Source organism: Motacilla alba, chromosome 27, assembly GCF_015832195.1.
Source record: "Motacilla alba alba isolate MOTALB_02 chromosome 27, Motacilla_alba_V1.0_pri, whole genome shotgun sequence".
Lineage (NCBI taxonomy): Eukaryota > Metazoa > Chordata > Aves > Passeriformes > Motacillidae > Motacilla > Motacilla alba.
In genome coordinates, this window is record NC_052042.1 from 2,251,203 (window position 1) to 2,275,916 (window position 24,714).

At 49.9% G+C, this 24,714-nt stretch overlaps 2 protein-coding genes and 3 pseudogenes across 2 annotated transcripts; 2 read left to right on the top strand and 3 right to left on the bottom strand.

Annotated features, from left to right (window-relative positions):
- Positions 1-1,517: 1,517 nt before the first annotated feature.
- LOC119712151 (feather keratin Cos1-2-like) lies at positions 1,518-2,412 on the top strand. The gene is made up of 2 exons (XM_038163064.1): positions 1,518-1,536; positions 1,832-2,412. Exon 2 carries the CDS (start codon positions 1,853-1,855, stop codon positions 2,159-2,161), a length of 309 nt encoding a protein of 102 aa, XP_038018992.1. The 5' UTR covers positions 1,518-1,536; positions 1,832-1,852; the 3' UTR covers positions 2,162-2,412.
- Positions 2,413-7,327: 4,915 nt separating this feature from the next.
- Positions 7,328-8,733, bottom strand: LOC119712016 (annotated as a pseudogene).
- A 2,235-nt stretch (positions 8,734-10,968) lies between these two features.
- Positions 10,969-12,046, top strand: LOC119712144 (annotated as a pseudogene).
- Positions 12,047-16,828: 4,782 nt separating this feature from the next.
- On the bottom strand, positions 16,829-17,134 carry LOC119712017 (feather keratin Cos1-1/Cos1-3/Cos2-1). Its single transcript, XM_038162815.1, has one exon. It carries the CDS (start codon positions 17,132-17,134, stop codon positions 16,829-16,831), a length of 306 nt encoding a protein of 101 aa, XP_038018743.1.
- Positions 17,135-23,859: 6,725 nt separating this feature from the next.
- LOC119712018 lies at positions 23,860-24,714 on the bottom strand (annotated as a pseudogene).

Genomic DNA, 24,714 nt, shown 5'->3' on the forward strand with positions numbered 1-24,714 from the left:
TCCCCATGACCTGTGGGTGGGTCTCTACATCCCCCATGTATCCATGGGCTGCAGGTGGATCTCTGCATCCCCCATGGATCCCCACAGGCTGTGAGTAGATCTCTGCATCCCCCGTGGATCCCCATGGGCTGTGAGTGGATCTCTGCATCCCCCGTGGATCCCCATGGGCTGTGAGTGGATCTCTGCATCCCCCGTGGATCCCCATGGGCTGTGAGTGGATCTCTGCATCCCCCATGGACCCATGGGCTGCAAGGGCACAGCTGCATCACCATGGTCATCACCACAGCCTGCAGAGGAATCTCGGCACTGGCACCTGGAGCACCTCCTGCCCCGCCTTCTCCACTGACCTTGGTGTTGCCATGTTGTTTCCCTCACATGTTCTCAACTCCTCCTCTTCTCTACAAGGAGAAAAACACTGACTTTCTTTTGATTTTCTTCTTAAATATGTCACCACAGAGGCATTATCAAACTCTCTCATTGGCCCAGTCTTGGCAAGCAGCATGTTGATCTTCAGAGCCGTTAGTGACTGGCTCTTTCTATGTCCAGAAAGCAAGGCTTCATCTGCTCCTTGCCAGCACTCAAATAATCTCCAGGTTCTCTTCACTCTGTGTGACCCCTCCACTGTCACCCTTTGTGCCCGACCCATGAGCCAGTTGCTCCCCCATCACACAATGTATTTATCCAGCTGAGTCCTGGACATTTTGTCCAGAAGGATCCTGTGAGAAATGGTATCAAAACCTTCAGAGAATTGTATAAAAGATCGCATCATTAGGCTACCATTCATCAGCTAGTAGGGTTACCTTGTTGTGAAAGGAAATTAGGTTTGACAAGCAGGGCTTTACTCTCATGAACTCACACTGGTTGCAAAAAATGACTGCCTTGTAAATCATGTGTTTCTGAACACCTCCTAGAATTATCTTCACGCTAATTTGACCAAGAATTTTACTACAAGCCTAGACTAACACACGTGTTTTCACACCTGACTTCATGGACCAAACAAAAAACTGTAAATTCAAATAAGGTCAGGAAACATCATTAGCTGAGATCTCTGTTGTGGAGACGCAGTATGTCCCCTCACAGGGCAGTCCTTGGGCACGTGGGAGAGAAGTATAAGAGCAGTGCCAGCTGCTATTTTCTGACAGCTTTGCCACCGCCAAGACCACAGGAATGACAGAGGTAAACATCACCTCCCCACAGGGTATGCCAATAACAATTAATCTGGGACTTCTGCCTGTGCTGACGTCTTTTTGCCTTGGAAATCGTTGATGCTCTCATCTTGACACTTACAGAAAGAGATCTTCATATAGGAAAGCACGCGGAATTAGCCAGGAAATGAAAAGGCAGTAGTGCAGGAAAACAGGACACAGCCCCATTATTAGCTGGGATAGTTTGCATTTGACATGAGCTGGTCAGAAAATTAGGACTTCCACAAAGCTGCCTCTGGGCCTGAGGCAAAGCAGGACTGCTATAAAAGGCAGCCCAAGTCTCTGCTCTCTCATCCACTTCTCTCACCTCCTCCTCCTCCTCAGGAATCAGGTGAGTGAGAAACCTCTTCTCTTCCTGCTTCAAGAGCCAGCTCTTACCTGGCTGGAGGTCTCAGCTGAGAGGGGCTGTCATAGCACCAGGCCGGGAGCTGCTTGTGCTGGGAGAGGGCAGGGGAGAGAAGGTCTTGTGCAGACAGAGAGAGGCTGGCACTTGGCTGAGGTGGCTCCTGAGCTTTGAGCTGGGCACTGCAATGTGGGCCAGGAGGTGCCTTGGCTGCAGGGTGTTTGGTGGTAGCAATGGTTCTCATGTGTCCTCGTTTTGTGCTTCTCCCTGCCTTCCATCCTAGGTGTGCCTGTGAGCCCCAGCCATGTCCTGCTGCCAGCCGTGCAACCCTTGCTGCCAGCCCTGTGGCCCCACCCCGCTGGCCAACAGCTGCAATGAGTGCTGTGTCAGGCAGTGCCAGGACTCCCATGTGGCCATCCAGCCCTCGGCCGTGGTGGTGACCCTGCCCGGCCCCATCCTCAGCTCCTTCCCACAGAACACCGCCGTGGGATCCTCCACCTCTGCTGCTGTTGGCAACATCCTCAGCTGTGGCGGAGTGCCCATCAACTCTGGAGGCTTTGACCTCTCCTGCATCACCAACTGCTATGGTGGCAGCAGATGCCGTCCCTGCTAAAGCTGCTGGCAACATCCTTGAGGCAAGAGCTTCCATGACCTCAGAACCTGGCTCTGGGCAGGAGATAGAGCTTTAAGACATGATATTTAGTGTCTGAGCCATTGTTCCCTACTTCTATTTTTGTCTTTCCTTTGCTCTCTGTGTCTCCCCAGGCCAGCCTAGGGGGATGTGTTATCCTCCCCTGCCTCTTTTGGGCAGGCAGATGGACACCTTGCAGGAACTGCTTCTTTGTAGCTGCTCCTGGTGTTGTCTGTGAGCCACCTCTGTTTCTACCTTACATTCATTAAAGTTGTGCATCCAAGCCTTGGCCTCTAAGTTGTCCTTCTTTCCATGGCAGCTGTTCCAGTCTGCTCAGGGTAGAAGTTGGATGGGCAGAGCTTGTGACTCCCTGTAGTGGGTTTTCCTTTCTGCCTTTTCCATTGGAGTTGATGAAGAACATCCCTGGCTACTCCACAGCCAATGGCAAACAGGGCAGCGATTGCTCCAAAGGGTGGCAGGAATGGGGAAGGGAAACAGCAATGTCTGGGACCTGCCCACAGCTTCGTCTCTTCCTTCTCCTCCCCTGCATTACCCAGTCTAAGGTCCATGAGCAGCACATATGGTCAAAGGCAGATGAGACAGTTTCCTCATAGAGTCCTTCAGCACCAGGGAGGACCCAGCTGCTTCCAGACTTGCAGGGCTGAGGTGATGCAGAAGATGGGATCAGTATCTGCCAATCAAGTTATGCAGGCCATGGGGTCCCACCCTTAAGGTGTAGAAAACACTCAAAGTTCATAAATGCTCACAGTCAAAAGGAATGGCAAAAGTCAGAGGGTCTGCAGAAAACAAGAAAGTTTTATTAGTAGATTACACACTTAGTGTGGATCTTGATATGTTATAGTAGTCCCAGACCTACTATATAGGCACATGGCAGTGGGTCTTGGATTATGTAGTTTGGTGAAAGAGAAGAGAGAAATTGAAGAGGGAGATATGAATTAATGAGGGAAATACAGATAGAAATAGAGGGAAAGAGAGAGAGATAAAGAAAGAGAACCAGAGAGAAAAAAAAAGTCTTGGTACTAGCATCAATCCAGTGGGTGAGATGTCAGTCCTGGCTTCAGCATCCATCCACCTGTGCTAGTCCAGTCCATTGGATGTCCAAGGTCCTGAGGGCAGTGCCCAGATTTGGGGGGATACCTTTTCATGGATAGGTTTGTCTGCCCCAATTATAGGTTTCTTGCTTTCTATGCAAATGAGTGCTCCTACACAGTCTGTTCTTTCAGACTTTTCTGGAAATGGGTCAGAAGTTTTAGGGGTCTTTGGTGACGTTGATCCCTCCCTACAGCCCACGTGCACATTGTGACCTCATTCATCTCCTTGTATTGTCCCATGTTTTGCTTCTCTTCAGGAACTACAGCAAGGTTAGTTGTTCCAGGAAAGTGCTGTCCAACCTCTGTATGGCCCCTTCTCCAGCCACATCCTGTTTTTTCTCACAGCATCTTCAGAAACTCCTGAAGGCACAGCTGGGCTCAAAATAACATCCTTGTGCATGTCTCAAACTCACAGAATAATGGCTGTGCAGCCACCTGAGGGTTCTTGCCAAGAAGCTGTGAGAACGAATGGGATGCAGCTGGAGAAGGGGCCATGTGGAGGCAGGACAGCACTTTTCTGAGACAAATGGCCTTGTTCTGCCTGGACACTCTAACAGCTCAATCAATGCTCAAGCCAGGACTGGTGACGTGTCTTCCTTTCTTTCTCTCATTTAATATCTCTCTCTTGCTTCTCTTTCACTCTACCCTATAGTGACAATTGTCTTTGTTTAAAAGACAGGTGTCTGCCAAGGAAGGCAGGAACCTTCATGGAATGGAAAATATTACACCCTTCCCTCCAATTTATTATAACTATGAAATTATGGGACTGTCAGACAAAGATATAGGAAAAGGAAAATCATTCTTTTCCTAATAAATACATGTATAACAAGTCACACAAACAGCAGCACCAAGCAGAAGCAGCCAGCCAGGCCCGGCCGCTCTCGGCCGCAGGCGCTTTCCCCTTGGTGCAGTTCCGCTCACAGACAGCAGGGGCGCTGCTGGCTCCCGGCCGGGCAGGGCGGGTGCGATGATTGCCCCGCTCCAGCAGGGGGCGCTGTGGCGCGAGCTCGTCTCCCTCGTGCGGTGATGGCGGCTCAGGCGACGGAGGAGAGGGGAGGTGGCTCCCTTTGCAAAACTCACGGGGAGCAGCCGGTCTCAGGGCCACTGCGGGTGGTGAAATGTGCCGCAGCAGGAACCTCGGAGTGGCGAGCTGGATCAACAGAGGTGAACAGGCCTGTGGAGGCAAATGAAGCATTGCAAAAAATCTGAAGCCATGGCAGGAGCAGCGAGGGTCCAGGCAGAAATGGCGTGTCGAATTAAAGTGTGGCAAAAGCCACCAGAGCAGGGGCAGAAAACAGGAGAGCTGGGCAGCCCCAAAAGGAGAGAGAAGGTGGAGGGAGCGGATTGTTTTGAGTTTTCCCCTGGGTCACAGGTCTCCCATGTGATGTCCTGGGTATGGTAGCGGCACCAGGGCTCCTGCGAGCAGCAAGAAGATGCTCCTTCCGGAGAGAGGGAGCACATTGGGGTCCCAGGCTTCCCCTGAGGCACCCAAGCAGATGGTGAGCGTCCCTCCCAGTGAGATCAGGGAGGAAAGATCCCAGTGCAACAGCCGCTCTTGCGAGCAGAGGGTCACCCACGGTAAGGAGAAGCAGTGAAGTACAAAATTCTGCAGTGGCATCATATTCTCCCTGCAGCCACAGTCCAGCACAAAGACCACAACCATCTCCCCTCCGATCCCCCAAGAGAGAAGGTGAGAGAGGGCTGAGCCCAGTCCCTGATCCCCAGCCCAGTCCCACAGTGTCTCTGCATTTCCCAAGAGAAAACCTCCATAGCCACCAAGCTCACTCCTCAGCTAAGAGACTGCAGCCAACTGCAGCCTTCCCCACTCCTCCCCATCCCAGCTACATCTTTTATCTCCCAAGTATCATTGTTCCATGTCTTAGGCAACAAATGAGAGAAAAATTCCCTGTGAGAAAGAAAAAAAAAAATGGAAAACTCCTAACCTCCAACAACGGTGCACTACCCTGTTTTTACAGTAGAAGATAATTTACACCAATTTCCATGCCAAGTGTGTTATTTATAATAAAGTCATTTTTATTATTCGACTCAACTGCATTTAAAGAGACAGAACAGAGATACTCTGAGTGGGAAAAGGTACTTTTGTCATTATTCCAAGCTGTTATACACCTTGAGCAACTAAGGGGTAACCTGCCTAGGCCAACTCTGCTGAGACTTGTACTGTTTTATCTTTCCAGGAACATTACCGGGAATTGTGCCAGCACATCCCGCTGAAGATTGAGTTACTTATCAAAGAACTGCTTATCATTTTTGTAGGAGCAATCATTGCCAGCAGCAACCAAATTTGGTTGACACATCAACAAGCTCAACCCACAGGTTGAAACCCTGGCTTCTTTTGTTTATGTTAAACAATATGGTAACCATATGCATTCTGCACTACACCCACTTCTCTCCTGTGGGTGCAATTTATTGGGGCAGCATTTACAAAGCAAGATGGCATTCAAAAGGATAATACAAAAGGGAACTCCACTCCTAGCAACTAGATAATAGTAGCAACTATTATTTTTCCTTTATGACCCCACGAATCGTAAGCCACAGTTTTTGTTGTAACAGTGCATGGTGCTTCTGTATATACCATATACCAAATCATGGTGTCAGGATTAAATCCCAATGGGATCCACTCTAGCCCCTAGAGCACGGACTATGGGCCTGATGGAATGGATGTGCTTGTGTGAGAACCCCTTGTGATTTTGTATTCGTAGACAACATTACTGTACATACAAGTAGCCTAGTATTTGTGCTTGTAACTTTGTTGACATTATGGGATGTGATTTTAGTTATTTAGCTCCTCTTACATCTTGCCAATTGTTATGTTATAATTATGTATTGACTTAAGAGCAGTAGCCTATTCCTAGTGAATGGACTTCACTTGGATGTGAAAATGCTATTGAAGGAAGCTTGAGAAAATGGACAGAAAATTTTGATTACCATTCATCCTGATGTAGAAAAATCCACAGGATGATGGAGCAACCAAAGAAAGACAGGGAACACAATTGTTGGAACATTTTATTTGGATGATCACCAACAGCAACTGAAGCTCTTAATAAAATGTTGCACCCTGGGACTGTCCTTCTGATGTTAACTTTTTTGCCTTTTATTTTCATAATCAGATTGCATATTAAAATGTGGAGGATTATAAAGAACCCCCAAATTCAGAGATAGCTTCAATAGCTTCCCCCCTTTCTCTATCTCTTTCTCTACTTCTCCTTTTTCAGTCCAAGTCCTTATGGATGTTTGAGCCACAGGTGGTGCAGAAGCCCAGATGATAAGGTGTCTCAAACACCAATAACAGATACCCAGGGACCCAACCAAGGACTGTTGGTAAGAAGGCACTGTGAGAAAAAACAGACTGTGGCTGGAGAAGGTAGGCAGCCCATTTTTGCAACAAACATCCTTGTTCTTTCTCCTTGAGACAAGCACAACACAGTACAGTGCAAACACAGGAATGAGGTCACAAAGTGAGCGTGGACACTCAATCATATGTTGACCCAGCAGCAGGGGACACTGGTTTGACCAAAGGCCTCGTTCGGAAAGAACTCAATTGACAAATTACATACATTCATACAGGTGAGAAATCATACAAATTTATAATAAAACCATAAGACATTTGCAGAAATTCAGCTGAAAGTAATTTACCACTGCGTTAGCCTGTGAATGGCTGATAGGAAATTTGTGAATTACCTCAGCATGTCTGGGATACCAGCTGAGTCCTGCCTGTGCTGAGGGAGTGTATCTCATCTACCCATGCTCCTGTGTGCAGGCCATGGACTGCAGAGCAGGTAATGGAGGGGAGGAGAAGGAAGAAGTGAGGTTATAGGCTGTCCCCAGACATTGCTCTTTCCCTACACAACTTTTGTAAACTTTGGAGCCATAGTCTTCCTGATGACCTCTGGCTGTTGAGTAGCCAGGTATGACTTTGTCAGCTTCAAGGGAGATGAACCCTCTTCTTCCTCCACATTTTTCCCTAAGCAATAGGGAAGGTTTACCAGAAAATGAAGGATGACTCAGAGGCCAAGGCTTGGATGCAAAAGTACTTTATTGAGTGTAAAGAAAAGGACATGGCTCACAGAGAGCACCAGGAGCAGCCACTAAGATGTAGTGGAGCTCCTGCAGGGTGTCCATCTGCCTGCCCTAAAGAGGAAGAGAGGCAAACAGGTCCCCTGGGCTGGCCTGGGGACACATGGACAGCACAGAAAGAAGATGGAATAGTAGGAGAAAGAAATAATCCTAAAGCTGTAAACAGAATGTCCAGAAGCTCTGTCTCCTGCCCAGAATCATGTTCTACCCAGAACCATGTTCTGAGGTCATGGAGGATCTTGGCCGAGGATGCTGCCAGCACATTTAGCAGGGACGGCATCTGCTGCCACCATAGCAGTTGGTGATGCAGGAGAGGTCAAAGCCCCCAGAGCTGATGGGCACTCCGCCACAGCTGAGGATGTTGCCAACAGCAGCAGAGGTGGAGGATCCCACGGCGGTGTTCTGTGGGAAGGAGCTGAGGATGGGGCCAGGCAGGGTCACCAGCACAGCAGGTGGCTCAATGACCACGTGGGAGCTCTGGCACTGCCTGACACAGCACTCATTGCAGCTGCTGGCCAGCGGACAGGGGCCGCAGGGCTGGCAGCAAGGGTCGCAGGACTTGGGGCAGCAGGACATGGCTGGGGCTCACAGGTGCACCTGGAACAGAGGGCAGGGAGAAGCACAAAGTGAGGACACATGAGAAGCAGCACTGCACCCAAACACCCTGCAGCCAAGGCACCTCCTGGCCCACATTGCAGTGCCCAGCTCAAAGCCCAGGAGCCACCTCAGCCAAGTGCCAGCCTCTCTCTGTCTGCACAAGACCTTCTCCACCCTGCCCTCTCCCAGCACAAGCAGCTCCCGGCCTGGTGCTATGACAGCCCCTCTCAGCTGAGACCTCCAGGCAGGCAAGAGCTGCTCTTGAAGCAGCAACAGCAGGAGGAAGAGGAGAAGAGGCTTTCCACTCACCTGATTCCTGAGGAGGAGGAGGAGGTGAGAGAAGTGGATGAGAGAGCTGAGACTTGGGCTGCCTTTTATAGCAGTCCTGCCCTGCCTCAGGCCCAGAGGCAGCTTTGTGGAAGTCATAATTTTCTGACCAGTATATGTCAAATGTGAACTATCCCAGATAATGGTAGGGGCTGTGTCCCAGTTTCCTGCATTGTGGCCTTTTCATTTCCTGGGTTCTGCCACGTGCTTTCCTATATGAAGGGTCATTTCTCAAAGTGCCAGGATGACAGCATCAAGGATTTCAGGGCAGAAAGACATCAGTGCACAAAGAAGGTTTAGATTAAGGGCCAGTGACATCCAGGTGATTTGTACCTGTGTCATTCCTCTGGACTCCTCTGGTGGCCAGAAATCAACACTGCTCTCATGCTTCTTGTACACATGCCTAAGGTCTACATGTGACATGAGACAGGTTTTCTTTTGCTTCCTTCTTTACTCTGTGATCAACACCCATTTTATACTCAGGTGGGCTTCTGCTAGGAGGGTTTGACCCTAGTACTGTACTAAGAGTACTCAGAAAAATTGTGTTCTCTCCTCTTCCCAATGACATGTGATAAAACCTCCACCTATGAGCTACCTTTTAGAGAGAACTGCATTTATTTTGTCAGGGAAAAGGAGGCCAAGGGAAAAGTTTATCACTCTACCACTACCTGGAAGGAGGCTGTAGTGAGGTGGGTGTCAGTCTCTGCTCCCAAGTAACAAGTGATAAGACAGGAGGAATTGGCCTCAAGTTGCACCAGGGGAGGTTTAGATTGGGTATTAGGGAAAAATTCAATATCAAGCATTGGAACACACTGTTGAGGGAGGTGGTTGAGTCACCACTCCTGGAGGTGATTTCAAAGAAGTGCAGATGTGGCACATGGGAACATGAGTTAGTGATAGAGCAGGCAGTGTTAGATTAATTGGTTGGACTTGATGATCTTGCAGGCGTTTTCATGATTCTGTGACTGTGCAGCTATCAGGAGTCTTGGGCATTTGAATTAGTCAATTATGAATGAGACAATCAAAAGGTCAGTGCAATCAGGAATTACCACACATACAATGAACCTTTTCTTCTCCACGTATCTGCTAACCCTAGTGAAGAATGGCCCTGCATGGAGCAATCACTACTGCAGACCTTACTGCAATTGTTCTTCCTCATCATGTCTCTTTTGTGAAGATCTGGCACTCCTCCACTGCTGCACCAAAGCTGATGGAGACTTTCCTTGTCACCAGGAAAAATACTGCTTCCTGCAAGCCCTGCTCATATACACATTGGGTTTGTGGTCGTCTTCACCCAGGTTGCTCTGCTGACTGGCCTACCTGCACCCAGGAAAGCCATTGCTTAATCCAAGTCCCCTGATGTGGCCTCTGCTGATCCTGATCCAGGAGCTGCTCCCACCCCACTGTGTGTGTCAAAGAAAAGCAAAGAGTTGGAGAACCTGTGCTATGAGGAAAGACTGAAGGAGTAGCCTTTTCTCCCTGGAGAACAGGACTCTTGGGGAGGACCTTATCACAGTATTTTAGTGATTAAATGGGATCTACCAAGAGCACTGAGAGTTTCAGCACAAGGACTAGCACGGAGGGGCTGTCCATGAGGGTCACACACTGAGTAAAGAGGAACTGGAGATGATTTGAGAGCTGGCAACTGAGACCAGTGCTTGGGTCTCAGCAGGAGCAGATGAAGCCTTGATTTCTGGACATAGCAAGATGCGCACTGGGGCCAGTAAGATGGAGAAAGAACAAGTCTCTCTCCTGGACTGAGGGAAGGAGCATGTGTGAAACTTCACAAGTTTAATGGGACACTCTGTACCTGAGTTGTTACTCTGAGCCCAGCAGTGCCTTGAAGAGTTCCTTTTCTGCATGCAAGAGAACAAGGATATCCGGAGGATGACACAGATTAGAACATTACTCAAGGCTGAAGGCAAATACATTTTTATATCCTATCCCCTCTGCTGCCACCCTTTGAACTTGTGATTTCATTGGTGGCCTCTGTTTGCACAGTAGTCAAAGATGTCTTCATTAGCTCCAAGGGGAGAACACAGGAAAATCCACAGCAAGGACTCCCACCCCCTGCCTTTTTTAACTTTGTACATGAGCAAATTGGAAGAGTCGTCACAGAACAAAGGAGAACTTGGAGGCCAAGGCATGAGAGCACAACAACTTTATTGAGTCTGAGGAAGAAAAGGAGACCACTGGGGCAGTCACTAAGATGCAGTGGAGCTCCTGCATGGTGTCCACCTGCCTGCCATGCATAGGGAGAGAGGGCAAAATATCCCCACTTAGACTGGCCTGGGGAGACATAGAAAACAAGTGCTAAGAAACAGAACAGGGAAGGAAGCTCTGCCATGTCCCCTCACATGGCAGTCCTTGGGTGCGTAGGCAAGAAGCACAAAAGAGGTGCCCATTTCCTGACAACATGGACAAAACCAAACCGCTCAGAAATGACCCAAGTGAACATCACCTGCCCACAAGGAATGCCAACAGACCTTGATCTGAGACTTCTACCTCAGAAATCCTTGAGCCTCTCATCCCAGCACTTATACAGAATAAGACCCTTCATATATGAAAGCACGTGGCAGAACCCAGGAAATGAAAAGGCAGCGGTACAGGAAACCAAGACATGTCCCCTACCATTATCTGGGATAGTTCACATTTGACATGAGCTGGTCAGAAAATTATGACTTCCACGAAGCTGCCTCTGGGCCTGAGGCAGGGCAGGACTGCTATAAAAGGCAGCCCAAGTCCCTGTTCTCTCATCCACTTCTCTCACCTCCTCCTCCTCAGGAATCAGGTGAGTGGAAAGCCTCTTCTCCTCTTCCTCCTGCTGTTGCTGTTTCAAGGCCAGCTCTTGCCTGCCTGGAGGTCTCAGCTGAGAGGGGCTGTCAGAGCGCAGGGCTGGGAGCTGCTTGTGCTGGGAGAGGGCAGGGGAGAGAAGGTCTTGTGCAGACAGAGAGAGGCTGGCACATGGCTGAGGTGGCTCCTGGGCTTTGAGCTGGGCAGTGCAATGTGGGCCAGGAGTTGTCGTGCTTCCAATGTGTTTGGGTGCAGTGCTGCTTCTCATGTGTCCTCACTTTGTGCTTCTCCCTGCCCTCTGTGCCAGGTGCACCTGTGAGCCCCAGCCATGTCCTGCTGCCCCAAGTCCTGCGACCCTTGCTGCCAGCCCTGCGGCCCCTGCCCGCTGGCCAGCAGCTGCAATGAGTGCTGTGTCAGGCAGTGCCAGAGCTCCCACGTTGTCATTGAGCCGCCTGCTGTGCTGGTGACCCTGCCCGGGCCCATCCTCAGCTCCTTCCCACAGAACACCGCCGTGGGATCCTCCACCTCTGCTGCTGTTGGCAACATCCTCAGCTGTGGCGGAGTGCCCATCAGCTCTGGGGGCTTTGACCTCTCCTGCATCACCAACTGCTATGGTGGCAGCAGATGCCGTCCCTGCTAAAGCTGCTGGCAACATCCTTGAGGCAAGAGCTTCCATGACCTCAGAAGATAGATCTGGGCAGGAGATAAAGATTTGGAACATTGTCTTCACAACATGAAGCCATTGTTCCCTTCTTCCACCTTTTTTCCTCTTTTCTTTGCTGTCCGTGTCTCCTCTGGCCAGTCTAATGGGGACACATGACCTTCCCTTCCTCTTTTGGGCAAGCAGATTCCCACTCCGCAGGAGCTCTACTGCATCTTAGTGGCTGCTCCTGGTGCTCTCTGTGAGCCACCTCCTTTTCTTCTTTACACTCAATAAAGTTGTTTTGCATCCAAGCCTGGGCCTCTAAGTCCTTCTTCTCTAGAAAATCTTCCAGTCCACTCAGGGAAAATAGGTGGAGAAAGCAGAGAGTGGAATTCCCTGTGGTCGATTTTTCTTCCTGCCCTTTTCCTTGGAGCTGGTGAAGTCTTCCCTGGCTACTCAGGAGCTAAAGGCCATCAGAGAGATATCAGACAACAGTTGTGACGGGAAACAAGAAATCCTGGGTCCAGCCCACAGCTTCATCTCTTCCTTCTCCTCCACTCCCTTAGGTAGTCTGGTGACGCAGCCACTGGAGCCTGGGCTACCTCCTGAGAAATTCTGGCAGCATGCCAGGAATGGGGAACAACTGAGGTTTGGACTTTACCTGCAACTGAATCTGAAGAGCTGCTTGCTCTATAGTGAAGAACATCACAGCCACAGCAGGGATCAGGCAAAGAGAAGGAGGAGGCTCTCTGGTCTTGAGGTTCCAGCAGGGAATAGCTTATTCCAAATGAACAGATCAGGAACAAAAAAGCCCTAATGACTACTGTGCTTGGGTTTTATACAGCTAAAAATCACGGGGTGGATACAAAATAAATTTAATGCCTGTTCTGGCACCAGCTGTGGAAAAGCCAAGCCCCACAGCTGGTTTCCTGTCAAGTAGGGCCTGGCCCCAGGCCAGCGGCCGTATCACCACGCACCTGAACACCACGGGCAAATCCAGTGTCCTGCAGCTGGAGGAAGTGGAGCTCTCTGACACTGCCTTGTACCTCTGTGCTGTGCAAGGCACCCTGGCGCAGGGAGCTTCCTCAGCTGTGCAACAACCCAGGGCAGGGAGGGGATGTGTCAGTGCAAGGCTGAGCTTGGGGAAAGGTAAACTCTTCTTTTGGAGCACTATTTCCTTGGTGCACACAGAGACCTTCAGGCCATTGCATTCCTCCAGAAGGAGTCAATGTCAGTGGCTTGAGAAGAAGGAAAGGGTGGTAAAAAACCCCCTGCTTTGGAACTGGCTTCCCTGTGCATCCTAGAACAGGAAAGTATTTGCCGTGTGCTGTGCAGGGAACACTTGTCCATTCTCCTCTCTGTGTGCTCTGCACAGCACCAAGGACTGGCAGGAACCAATCAGAGACTCACCTGAGCCTTCTCATGAAAAAGGTCTGCAGTTTTTGTGTTTGTTTTATTTTTTAATAAAAACTCATTATTTATTTCCCTGAGCTTTTCTCAAAACCCCATCACTCACTGCAGCTGATGGCCAGCGGGGTGGAGCTGCAAGGCTGGCACTGCTGTGTGCAAGACATACAATGGGGCACGAGGGGCACTTGGAAAGAGGGCAGGGAGGAAGAAAAATATAAAGATACATGAGGAGCACCACATCAGGAGTGAGTCAAAGAACATGCTGGGCCAGGAGGTGGAGGCTCTGTAGAGATGTATGAGGGCTCATTGGCCTCATCCTGCCAGGCTCCAAAAGAGCTACCAGCTCCTATGCAGCCACTGTCCAGACCCTGAGTTATTTTCTGTCAGACTCATCTTGAATGCAAAATACCACGTTTGAAATGCAAAACATACCATTTAATGCTATGGGCTGTGGCTTGGCTTCCTGAATGGCTGTGGTTTTATTTCCTGTTTTATTTTTTATTTCAGGCACATTTCCTAGTGAACTTTTTTGGTTTTTTTTTTTTTTGGTGGCAAGATGAGAGGCCCAAGCAATTCTGGATCAAAACACATCAGCTTGGGCAGAGGACTCATGCTGGATGAGTGTAGTAAAAGCAAATGATGTCAATCTGGATCACTGCTTTGGGGGTCTTTGGTGGCCCACTTGGCAAGGAATGACTCAGCTCCTGGATTTTATGCTGTCCTGCCTAACAATGAACCGAGACAAATTCTACTCCTCCTTCTCTTCCAGAAAGAAGTGTGTCCCAGGTCTGGGACCTTGTTCCTCTCCAGAATGCTCCAGCCCAGTCACCACCATCTCCATACGTCCATAGCAGAGGCCACGGTTCATTCTTTCACAGCGTCACAGAGAATGCTGAGTTGGAAGGGACCCACAAGCATCAAGCCTAACTCGTAGCCCTGCACAGGACACTGCCAAAAGTCACCCCATGTGCCTGAGAATGTTATTTAAACTTTTGTTGAACTCTGTCAGGCTTGGTGCTGTGCCTACTGCCCTGGGGAGCCTAGTCCAGTACCCGACCACCCTCTGGACAAAGAACAATTTTCTAATATCCAGCATAAACTTCTTCTGACACAACTTCAGCCTATTCTTTCTAGTCCTGTCACCACAGAGCAGAGATCAGTGCCTTCCCCTCCTCCCCCCCTCACAAGGAAGTTGTAGACTGAAATGAGGTCTGACCTCAATCTCCTCCTCCCCAGGCTGAACAGACCAAGTGACCTCAGATGCTCCTCATAAACCTTCCCTTCAAGGCCCTTCCCAATCCTTGTGGCCTCCTTGGGACACTCTCAAATAGCTTAATATCTCCTTTTAAATTGTGATGCCCACAACTGCATCCAGAACTCAGGGTAAGGTTCTGACAGTGCTGACAATCCCCTCCCTTGCCCAGCTGGCAATATTGGGCCTGATGCTCCCCAGGACACTTGGCTGTCCTGGCTGCCAGGGCACTGCTGACTCATATCCCACCTGCCATCAACCAGAACCCCCAGGTCCCTTTCCATGACACTGCTTTCCAGGCTCTTGTTCCCCAGCCTGTCTGTACATCCAGGAGTGTCCCATTCCAGGTGCAGAACCTGGAACTTCTCCTTGTTGAACTTCATATGGCTGGTGATTGCCCACCTCTAATTTGTCCAGGTCTCTCTGCAGGGTGTCCCTGCCTCTGAGGGAGTTGACAGCTCCTCCCAGTTTTGGATCATCCACGAACTTGCTTAGTTTCCCTTCCAGTCCTGCATTCCAGTCATTTATGTGGATGACGAAGAGCACAGGGCCAAGGATGAAGCACTACAGAACCGCAACAGTGACAGATCACCAGTGTGCTGTCACCCCAGTCACCATCATGCCTTGTGCCTGAGCTGTGAGCCAGTTGCTCACCCATCACATGTCTTTATCCAGCTGTGGGCCTGACATTTTGTCCAGAAGGATCCTGCAGGAGACAGTATCAAGAGCTTCACTGAAGTCCAAAAAGATTATATCAACTGCCTTCCCTTGATTAAGCAGGTGGGTTACCTTGTCATAAAAGGAAATCAGATCTGACAAAGCAGGACTTCCTTCTCATGAAGCTGTGCTGGCTGTGACTTTGCATGTTCTTATGTCATGTTCACTTCTGTGCAGCTGGGACTCTGTGAATATACGTAGGTGCAAAAAAAGTTGTGCATGATTCCTTTCTGACATGCTTAAGAGTGTGTGTGTGTTTTCCTCCTCATGAGGGATTGCTCTGGTTACAGCAGTGACATCCTTCACTGCTCTGCCAATAAGGTCCACAGAGCACCCAGAGTCTGAAGGAACTTCAGTGTAGCTGAACAAACCTGGCAGGGAATTACTCTCACTTCAGTGACTGAGGTGAGGGTAATTCTTCAGTCCTCCTTTTCCTACTGCTTCCAAGCTCACACTCTGCTGATGATAATTCCTGGTCCAAATAAGGACAATTTCATACCAGTTTGGATCCTTCAATTAATTCACTGTAAACAATATTGGGAATGCCTAAACATGGCTTGCAGTCCTCATTCCCTGCTTCTCCAGCCCAGGACACAGCTCTCACAAGATCTAGGGACTTCAAAAGGATGAGGCTTGCTTTATGGACAGCAGAAGGGCTAAGAAGTCCTGCCAGCTTCATCCAGGCTATGCTCAAGTGAGTCTGCTTGCACTGCAGTGTCAGTGCTGTCTGGTGTGAGACACATCTCTGCCTGATGTTCAAGCTAATGCCAAATGTGCCAGTGCAGTCCATCGGCCTGGTGCTGTGCCAGGCAGAGGCTGAGACCTCAGATTCAACATGTTCTGATCAAAAGAATCATGGCATAAGGAAAAGGAAGTGCTCAATGGGTACTTGTCCCCACTTTTTACTGAGTCCTGAAGGGGAGAGGAAAATGGAGTAGAAACCATGGTTGAATGCAAAGGTTGTTTTCTGCATTCCAACTCCCGTTATTCTGCAAAGGAAATTATGTCCAAGACCCTCACATCAACAACCCCAATGCAGCTCTGACCATATTGACTGGAGCACCTCACCTCAGGAAATCATGGGGCTGCTATTGCTTCAAGGTCTCCCAGCTTTCTGAATATTTGTGGGCAAAGATACATCAAGACAAAGCTTGATGGTGTCTGGAAGCAGAACAACCAGGGGATGTCTTCCTCAGCTCCAAGAGATTGTACCCTTAATAGTTGCACCTCCATGGTGCCCCAAAATTCCATTCCTCTGTGAATGGAGAAGGGTCTCCTTATGCCTTCACCCACTTCCATGACTTTAGCATTCAGAAGCACAACCGGGGGAAGGACCACACAGACATCAGACTTGAATGCAGCAGAACTTTAATGAAATGAAAGAAGGAAACAAAGCCACTGAAAGCGGAGGTCAGCAGCACAGGCAGCACCAAGGGCAGCAGAGAGTCTGCACTCCTTGGCTCTGGAATAGTTCCTGCATAATATTGGTCTACCTGTCCCACAAAGGGGAGAAACCAAATGGTCCCTATTACGCTGGCCTTTGAGGAATGTAGAAGCACATAGGAACCAATGCAAACAATGAAAAGGGAGAGAAAGGCAAGTTCGGTCAGCTATTGTGCAAACAGCACTCAAAACCTAGATCCTCTGCCCAACACCTTGTTCTGAGTTCCTCAAGATGTCTCGTTGGGGTTTTCTCAGCACCTTTAGCAGGGACGACATCTGTTGCCACCGTAGCGCCTGGTGATGCAGGAGAGATCAAAGCCCCCAGAGTTGATGGGCACTCCGTCACAGCTGAGGATGTTGCCAACAGCAGCAGAGGTGGAGGATCCCACCACAGTGTTCTGTGGGAAGGAGCTGAGGATGGGCCCGGGCAGGGTCACCAGCACAGCAGGCGGCTCAATGACAACAGTGGAGTTTTGGCACTGCCTGACACAGGGCTCATTGCAGCTGTTGGCCAGTGGAGTGGGGCCACAGGGCTGGCAGGGACGGCACTGGGTGTTGCAGGACATGTCTTGAGGCTGTAGATGCACCTGGCACAGAGAGCAGAGAGGAAACAGAGCACAAGACTGGGTGGGTGGGTGGGTGAGGAGCAGCCTGGTTACCCCATCACAAAAGAGACAAGGCCATCATGAGTGGGAAGCTGGAGACTGGGCCAGGAACCCTACAGAGAGCAGCCTGACTCAGGAAATTCTCTCCCAAGGCATAAGCCAAAGGCACCACCATCACCAGTCTCTCTCTATGCCAGCCTCTTCCCCGCTTTCCTCTCTCATGACCAGATGCTCCAATCCCCAAATATGAGAAAGCCAACATCACTTGAGATGTCCACCAAGCAGAGATCTCACGTTGGCAGAGAAAGAGAAAGGGCTTCAGACTCACCTGGTTCCCAAGCAGAAGGAAGCAAGAGAAGTGGATGAGAGAGCAGAGACTTGGGCTGCCTTTTATACCTGCCCTTCACTGCCGCAGGACCAGGGGCAGCCTGTGCAGAGGTAACAATTTCCCAGCAAGCTCATCTTGAATGCAAACCAGCACACCTAATGATATGGGCTGTGCTTTCATTTCCTACACTGCTGCCTTTTCATTTCCAGGTTTGTTCCATGCCTGTTCCCCAGTGAAGGCTTCTTCTGATCCCTGGGATTAAAGGCCCCAGGATTTCTAAGGCAGGAATGCAGCAGTGCAGGCAGAAGACTCACTTTATTTACTGCATGGGCCCAGACCAGGAAAGTGATACTATCCTGATCACTTTTCTGGGGTTGTTTGAAGTGTTGTTTTCAGGAAGAAGCTGCAGCACTCATAGAATCATATAATCACTGAATGGCTTGGTCTGGGTGAAACTCCTTCATAAAAGAGAAGCAGTGACACTCACTAGATGAGATTGTTCCAAGCCCCATCCAAGCTGGCCTTGAACACTTCCAGGGATGTGGCAGACTCAGCTTCTATGTGACGTTCCATTGCCTCACCACCCTTTGAGTAAGGAATTTTTTCCTAACATCAAATCTACATCTTTCCTCTTTTAGTTTAAACCATTCCACTTTGTCCTATCAGTATCTGCCTGTGTAAAAAGTCAGCATCCATCTTTTTGTAAGCCCCCTTCACATACTGACTGGCCTCAATGACGTCTCCTCAAAGCCTTCTCTCCTCCATGTGGAACAACCCCAACTCTCTCAGCCTTTCTTCATAGCAGAGTTGCTCCAGCCCTCTGAGCACCTTTGTGGCTTCCTTTGGACCTGCTCTAACAGGTCCATGTCTTTCTCGTGCTGAAGACTTCGTGTCTGAACCCATGTGGGGTCTCACAAGATCAGAGTAGGTGAGGAGAATCACTGCCCTCAACCTGCCAGTCAGGCCTTTTGTGATGCAGCCCAGCATGGCTTTCTGGACTGTGAGTGCAAACTGTTGGCTCATGTCCAGGTTTTCATCCACCAGAACTCCCAATTCCTTCTTCACAGGTCTGCTCTCAATGAGTTTATCTCCCAGTCTGTCCCCATATCTGGGATTTCCTAATGCAGGTGCAGCACCCTGCACTTGAGCTTCTTAAACTTCATCAAGTTCTCATGGGTCCTCTTCTCAAGTTTCTCCAGGTCTCCTTGGATGGAAATCTCCTTCTGTAGTGTCAGCTGCACGGCTCAGTCTTGTGTCATCTGCAGACATGCCAAGGGGACACTCAATCTAATATCCCTGTGACTGAAAAGGATACTAAAAAGCACCAGTCCCAAGACAGAGCCTTGAGACATGCCCCTCTTCCCCTACCTCCATGTGGTCATAGAGCCACAGACTAAAGCTGTGTCCATCCAGCCATTTTCACATTCACAACAGTACACTCTTCAAATCCATGTGTATTGGGTTTGCATGGCCTGGTTTTGGTAGCAGGAGGGCTACAGGGGTGGCTTCTGTGGGAAGCTGCTGGAAGCTTCCTCAGTGTCCAGCAGAGCCAAAGCCAGCTGGCTCCAAGACAGACCCACTGCTGGCCAAGGCTGAGCCCATCAGAAATGGAAGCGATGCCTCAGGAATAACACGTTAAGAAAGAAAAAAAAATTATTGAACGGGTGTAGTTGTGGTCAGAGAAAAGCAGAGTGAGAATATGTGAGAGAAACAGCTCTGCAGACAGCAGTGGAGAAGGAGGTGCAGGAGCTGCTCCAGGCTCCAGAGCTGAGATTCCTCTGCAGCCCATGGTGAGGAGCATGGTGAGGCAGCTGTGTTCCTGCAGCCCACAGAGGGCATGGGAGTGCAGAGATGCACCTGCAGCCCCTGGAGGAGCCAACACCAGAGCAGGTGAATGCCTGAGAGGAGGCCATGACCCTGAGGGAAGCCTGTGCTGGTGCACTCCTGGCAGGGATCTGTGATGAGAGAAGCCCATGGTGGAGCAGATTTGCTGGAATGATTTGTGACCCTGTGAGGGTTCCTGAAAGACTGACCCCATGGAAGAGTGGCCCACATTGTAGCAGTTCTTGGGGAACCATAGCCTGTGGGATATTGTTCCTAGCCTCCTTCTCATTTTGGAGAAGTTCATGGAGAACTTCTCCCATGGGAGGGACCCCACCCTGGAGCAGGGGAAGGACTCCCACTCCTCTCCTTGAGCAGCAGCAGGAACAACCTGTGATAAATTGACCATGAGCCCCATTCCTGTCTCCCTGCTCTGCTGGGGGAGGAGGAGGAAGTAAAGCTGGAAATGGGGGGGGGGGAAGTAGGGAACATATGTTTGGTTTTTTGGGGTTTTCATAAGACATATTTTACTTCTCATTATCATCCTCTTCTGATTTTGTTGATAATACATTCAATTAATATGCCTTAGTTGAGTCTGTTTTTTGCCTGTGACACTATTTGGTGAGAGGTCTCTTCCAGTCGTTATCTCAACTCATGAACCATTGTTATATTTTCTCTCCCCTGTCCACTTGCAGAGGAGAATGATAGAGTGGCTTTGGTGGGTGCCTGGCAACCAGCCAGGGTCAACCCACTACACCATCTCTCCAATTTGGAGATAAGGATTTTATGTGGACTGTGTTGAAGGCCTGACAGAAATTTAGGTAGATGACACTGGCCAGTCTTCCCTTGATGACTGTTTCAGTCACTCCATCCTTGAAGGCCACCAGATTGCTCAGACATGACTTGCCCTAAGAGAAGCCTTGCTGTCTGTTTTGGATCACCTCCTTGTCTGAATATGACTTACAGTTGCTTTCATGAGGATCTGTTCCATGATCTCCCCAGGCACAGAGGTGAGGTTTACCAGTCTGTGATTCCCTGGGTCTTTTGTATTGCTTCTTTAAAAACCCAGTCTGCTGCTGGATGCCCAAGGATTACTGTGCATGAGGATGGGCCATGTCCTTCCCTATTCCTCCCTCCTCAGCTCACCCTGATGGCTTTTTGTTGTTGTCTCCCCAAGCGTGTGCATTGGGCTGCAGGCTCTGACCCTGTCCTACCTAACTCTGCCCTCAGGAAAAACTTCTGGCTTGTTTTGACTTGCCCACTCTCTGAGCAGTCTGTGAGTACACAAACAATGCTGTGAGCTTGCCTGGGGCCTTGCCCTTCCCCATGAGGCTCCAGCCCTGCTGTGGCTGTCTCCTGATGTCCTCAGCAGAGTTCACAGCAGGGTGTGTTCCTACATGTGTTCATGTCTTTGGTGCTCTTGCGTGCAATCAGACTAATGTGAATTTAGCACAGGTGCATATTTGACAGGTGTATATGAAGACATGTCCTTTTGTGCCTCTCCTCACAAATAGATTGTGTTGCTCATGGCAGGGACACTGTCCACAGCTCTGTGCAAAAGCTCTGCAAAGCAGCAGGAGCTCAAGTGCAGCTGAAAGGTGAAGGCATCAGCCTCCTGGAACTCTCTCCAAAAAGAGACACTGTAATCAATCCATTTCCAGAACTCTGCTTGTCCTGATCCTCCAGAGCTCGTACTCCACTGATAGTGATGCCAAGCCCCAACAACAACTACCAATTTAGATCCTTAATTTAAGTGTAACAGGATTGGGACTGCCTCAGCATGATGGGCAGCTCCCCTCTGCCTGCCTCACCAGGTCAGGACACAGCTATTAGAGAGTTCAAAAGGATGGGGTTTGATTTATCCTGGAGAAATAGTGAGGAATCCTACTTCCTCTCCTTGTTCAGGCTGTGTGTCCAAATGGATATGCTTCCAGTGAATTGTTGGTGCTTCCAGGTGTGGGACACAGCCTTCCTTCATGCCTAAGCCAATGTCAAATGTATTCATCCAGATCAGGGGCCTGGTGCTGTGTCAGGCTGAGATCTTGGCCCAAATAGGTACAGAATTAAAGAATCACAGTGCATGTTATTGGTGTGCACTAGACTGGAAGGACAGAGATACTGTGTGTTGCACAGGGAAAGCCAATAAACAGGGTTATTGGGCAGATGGGATGCCCCAGCAGTCGCTCTGTAATGCAGATGTCACAGTGTCCCCAGGTAGGAGTGGTGCTTGTGCCCTGGGTCTGCCTGTGGAGCAAACAGAGAATGGGGGACTCCAAGGGTGGCAGGCAGAGCAAGGAGCTGGATCACCCCTACATTAGCAATTTACCCAGTGACAGCAGTGCAGGCCTTGTGGGTGAAAAGGAGAGGCTGGGCATCACAAGAACATTGGCCAAATAGATGGAGGAGTTCAGAGACTCTTCCCTAAATCTCCAGCAGGAAGAATGTGCAAGGAACTTTCCCTTCATGCTTCAGCCCCTGTTTGGGCTTAGCTTTGCCTTCATCAGCTTCTTCCCTATATTCAGGGAACTTGTAGACGTCTGAGATGTCCTAGCCTTTTAATGACTCACTTAAGCTGAGGGTGGAAGTCGAAAAAGAAATTTTGGAGTATCACAGAAAATAAACCTCTAAATTTCTGCATTAATAGTGAAGCCAGATGTTCTTCACAGAAACTCGGAGATTATTGCCATGACCACGTCATGGAAAGGAAGAACCTTGTACACCAGTAGGCCAGACTTTCTCTGGGGACACTCTGTGCCATGCTGTCATCAGTCTTGTAACTCACCATCTATAAACAGTGAAGGGATGGCTAAAAAGTGAGGATTTCCAACAAGTATGCACAGGGTACTTTCATTAGAACTGCAGCCTGCAGAACTTGGCTTACACAGTCCCCATAAACCTGATTCTCAAGAGAGATGTGTTCAGTGCCCTGATACCTCTGTCATCCTGACCAACTGTTGGTCAAACAGGCAAGAGGAGGCAATGCCATCGAAGGACTTTAAAACCTCACTTTGTGGAAGAAAAGGACACCTGTCTGCATTCCAGACTCCCAGATGGGAAAAAGGCAATTTACACAGTCTCCATCGTGGATGGATGGATGGATGGATGGATGGATGGATGGATGGATGGATGGATGGATGGATGGATGGATTCTGTTTATCCAGCCCTTCCTGACTGAGGCCTCTGATGTGCTTTTGATCAAAACAGTGCCCAAGAGCATCAGACTAAGCAGGAGGGATGTTTGTGAACAAAACTTGTCCGCCACAGATAGCTCACAAATCCTGATGAGTGTCCAGAATGTCTTTGCACAGAGCTTTTCTGGAGCACCAGTGGTCCAGAAAAGGACCTTACACAGCAGGGCCTTTGAGGCCCTGAGCCTGAGCAGAGCTGCTCCATCTGTGGCTGGGAGTGACAAGGTACCCCTGAGCACTGAAGGGTCTGAGGGCATCTGTTACTGTCCTTGGACTGCCCTGGCCCATGAGGGTTCACAGGACTCCAGTGTGAGGCCCAGAGTGGTTAATCCCAGCCCTGACTTGTGAATGGTGCCAGGCCTGCACGCCTGCCAAAAACCTGGGCCCTGCCACTGGCCTTCCGTGTGGCAGTAGGGCTGCAATGAGGAACTGATCCCAGCTGCCCATGCCCCTTTGTGCTGGCCGTGATCTGAGACTGGGCAGTGGAGTGAAGATGGACATGAGGCCTTGGGCAAGGTCTGAGGCTATTCCACACAACCACACTTCTGACATCCTTTGGGAACATTTTCTGTCTACTGCAGCACAGCACTGACCAGAGCAAGAGGTGCCGCATTCCCATGATCCTGCAGGTTGGTTTGTCTCCAGGACCTCCCATGGAATTCCAGTTGTTACATGAGGTTTTTGAAGGAGGTGTTGGGGGTATATCTGGGCAGAGACATTGAAGGGAGCAGGCTGATCACCATGGGGTTGCTGGGGATGCTTTGCATCCTGCCCCAGGATTGCTCCCCACATAGGACCCTCTGCAGTGTATCCCAACCTCACATTGTTCTGGATGAAGGATATCACTACATTGTCAACCTTATCCCTTGCCAGGATAAACACCATTCTACCCCGGCAGCTTGCAAGGGCATATGTGGAGGGAAGGACAACCTGGAGACCCAGCCTGAGATGCAAAAATCTTTATTGAGTTTAAAGAGGGAATCAAGGTTGCTACAAGCACAGGCCCTCAGTGCAGGGATCTGGAGGGACAAGCAAGACACTTCACCTCTTGGCCATGGTGAAGTCCATGCAGGGCATCCATCTGCCTTGCCTGTAGAGTGCAGGCTGACTTGGAGGAGCCTTGCAGCTGAGGGGAGCAGAAGGACACAATGAAAATAGAAACAAGGAGATATGTAGGAAAGACATAGGGCTTTTGAAGTGCCTGAGCTGGGCCCTTCTTTCCAGCATTTTCAGGAGGAACTAAAGATGGTCAGTTCCTCTGAAAGAAATGACCTGAAGATTCTTCCTTTGTCCAGCACCATGCCTGGAGATCCTGGGGACACTTCCCAAGACCTATTTTTGCCCAGCACCATTAGCAGGGGAGGCCCCTCCTTCCACCGTAGCGCCTGGTGATGCAAGAGATGTCAAAGCCCCCAGAGTTGATGGGCACTCCGTCACAGCTGAGGATGTTGCCAACAGCAGCAGAGGTGGAGGATCCCACCACAGTGTTCTGTGGGAAGGAGCTGAGGATGGGCCCGGGCAGGGTCACCAGCACAGCAGGCGGCTCAATGACAACGGTGGAGTCCTGGCACTGCCTGACACAGCACTCATTGCAACTGTTGGCCAGTGGAGTGGGGCCACAGGGCTGGCAGGGACGGCACTGGGTGTTGCAGGACATGTCTTGAGGCTGTAGATGCACCTGGCAGAGAGAGCAGAGAGGAAACAGAGCACAAGACTGGGTGGGTGGATGGGTGAGGAGCAGCCTGGTTACCCCATCACAAAAGAGACAAGACCATCATGAGTGGGAAGCTGGAGACTGGGCCAGGAACCCTACAGAGAGCAGCCTGACTCAGGAAATTCTCTCCCAAGGCATAAGCCAAAGGTACCACCATCACCAGTCTCTCTCTATGCCAGCCTCTTCCCCGCTTTCCTCTCTCATGACCAGATGCTCCAATCCCCAAATATGAGAAAGCCAACCTCACTTGAGATGTCCACCAAGCAGAGATCTCACATTGGGAGAGAGAGAGAAAGGGCTTCAGACTCACCTGGTTCCCAAGCAGAAGGAAGCAAGAGAAGTGGATGAGAGAGCAGAGACTTGGGCTGCCTTTTATACCTGCCCTTCACTGCCGCAGGACCAGGGGCAGCCTGTGCAGAGGTAACAATTTCCCAGCAAGCTCATCTTGAATGCAAACCAGCACACCTAATGATATGGGCTGCGCTTTCAT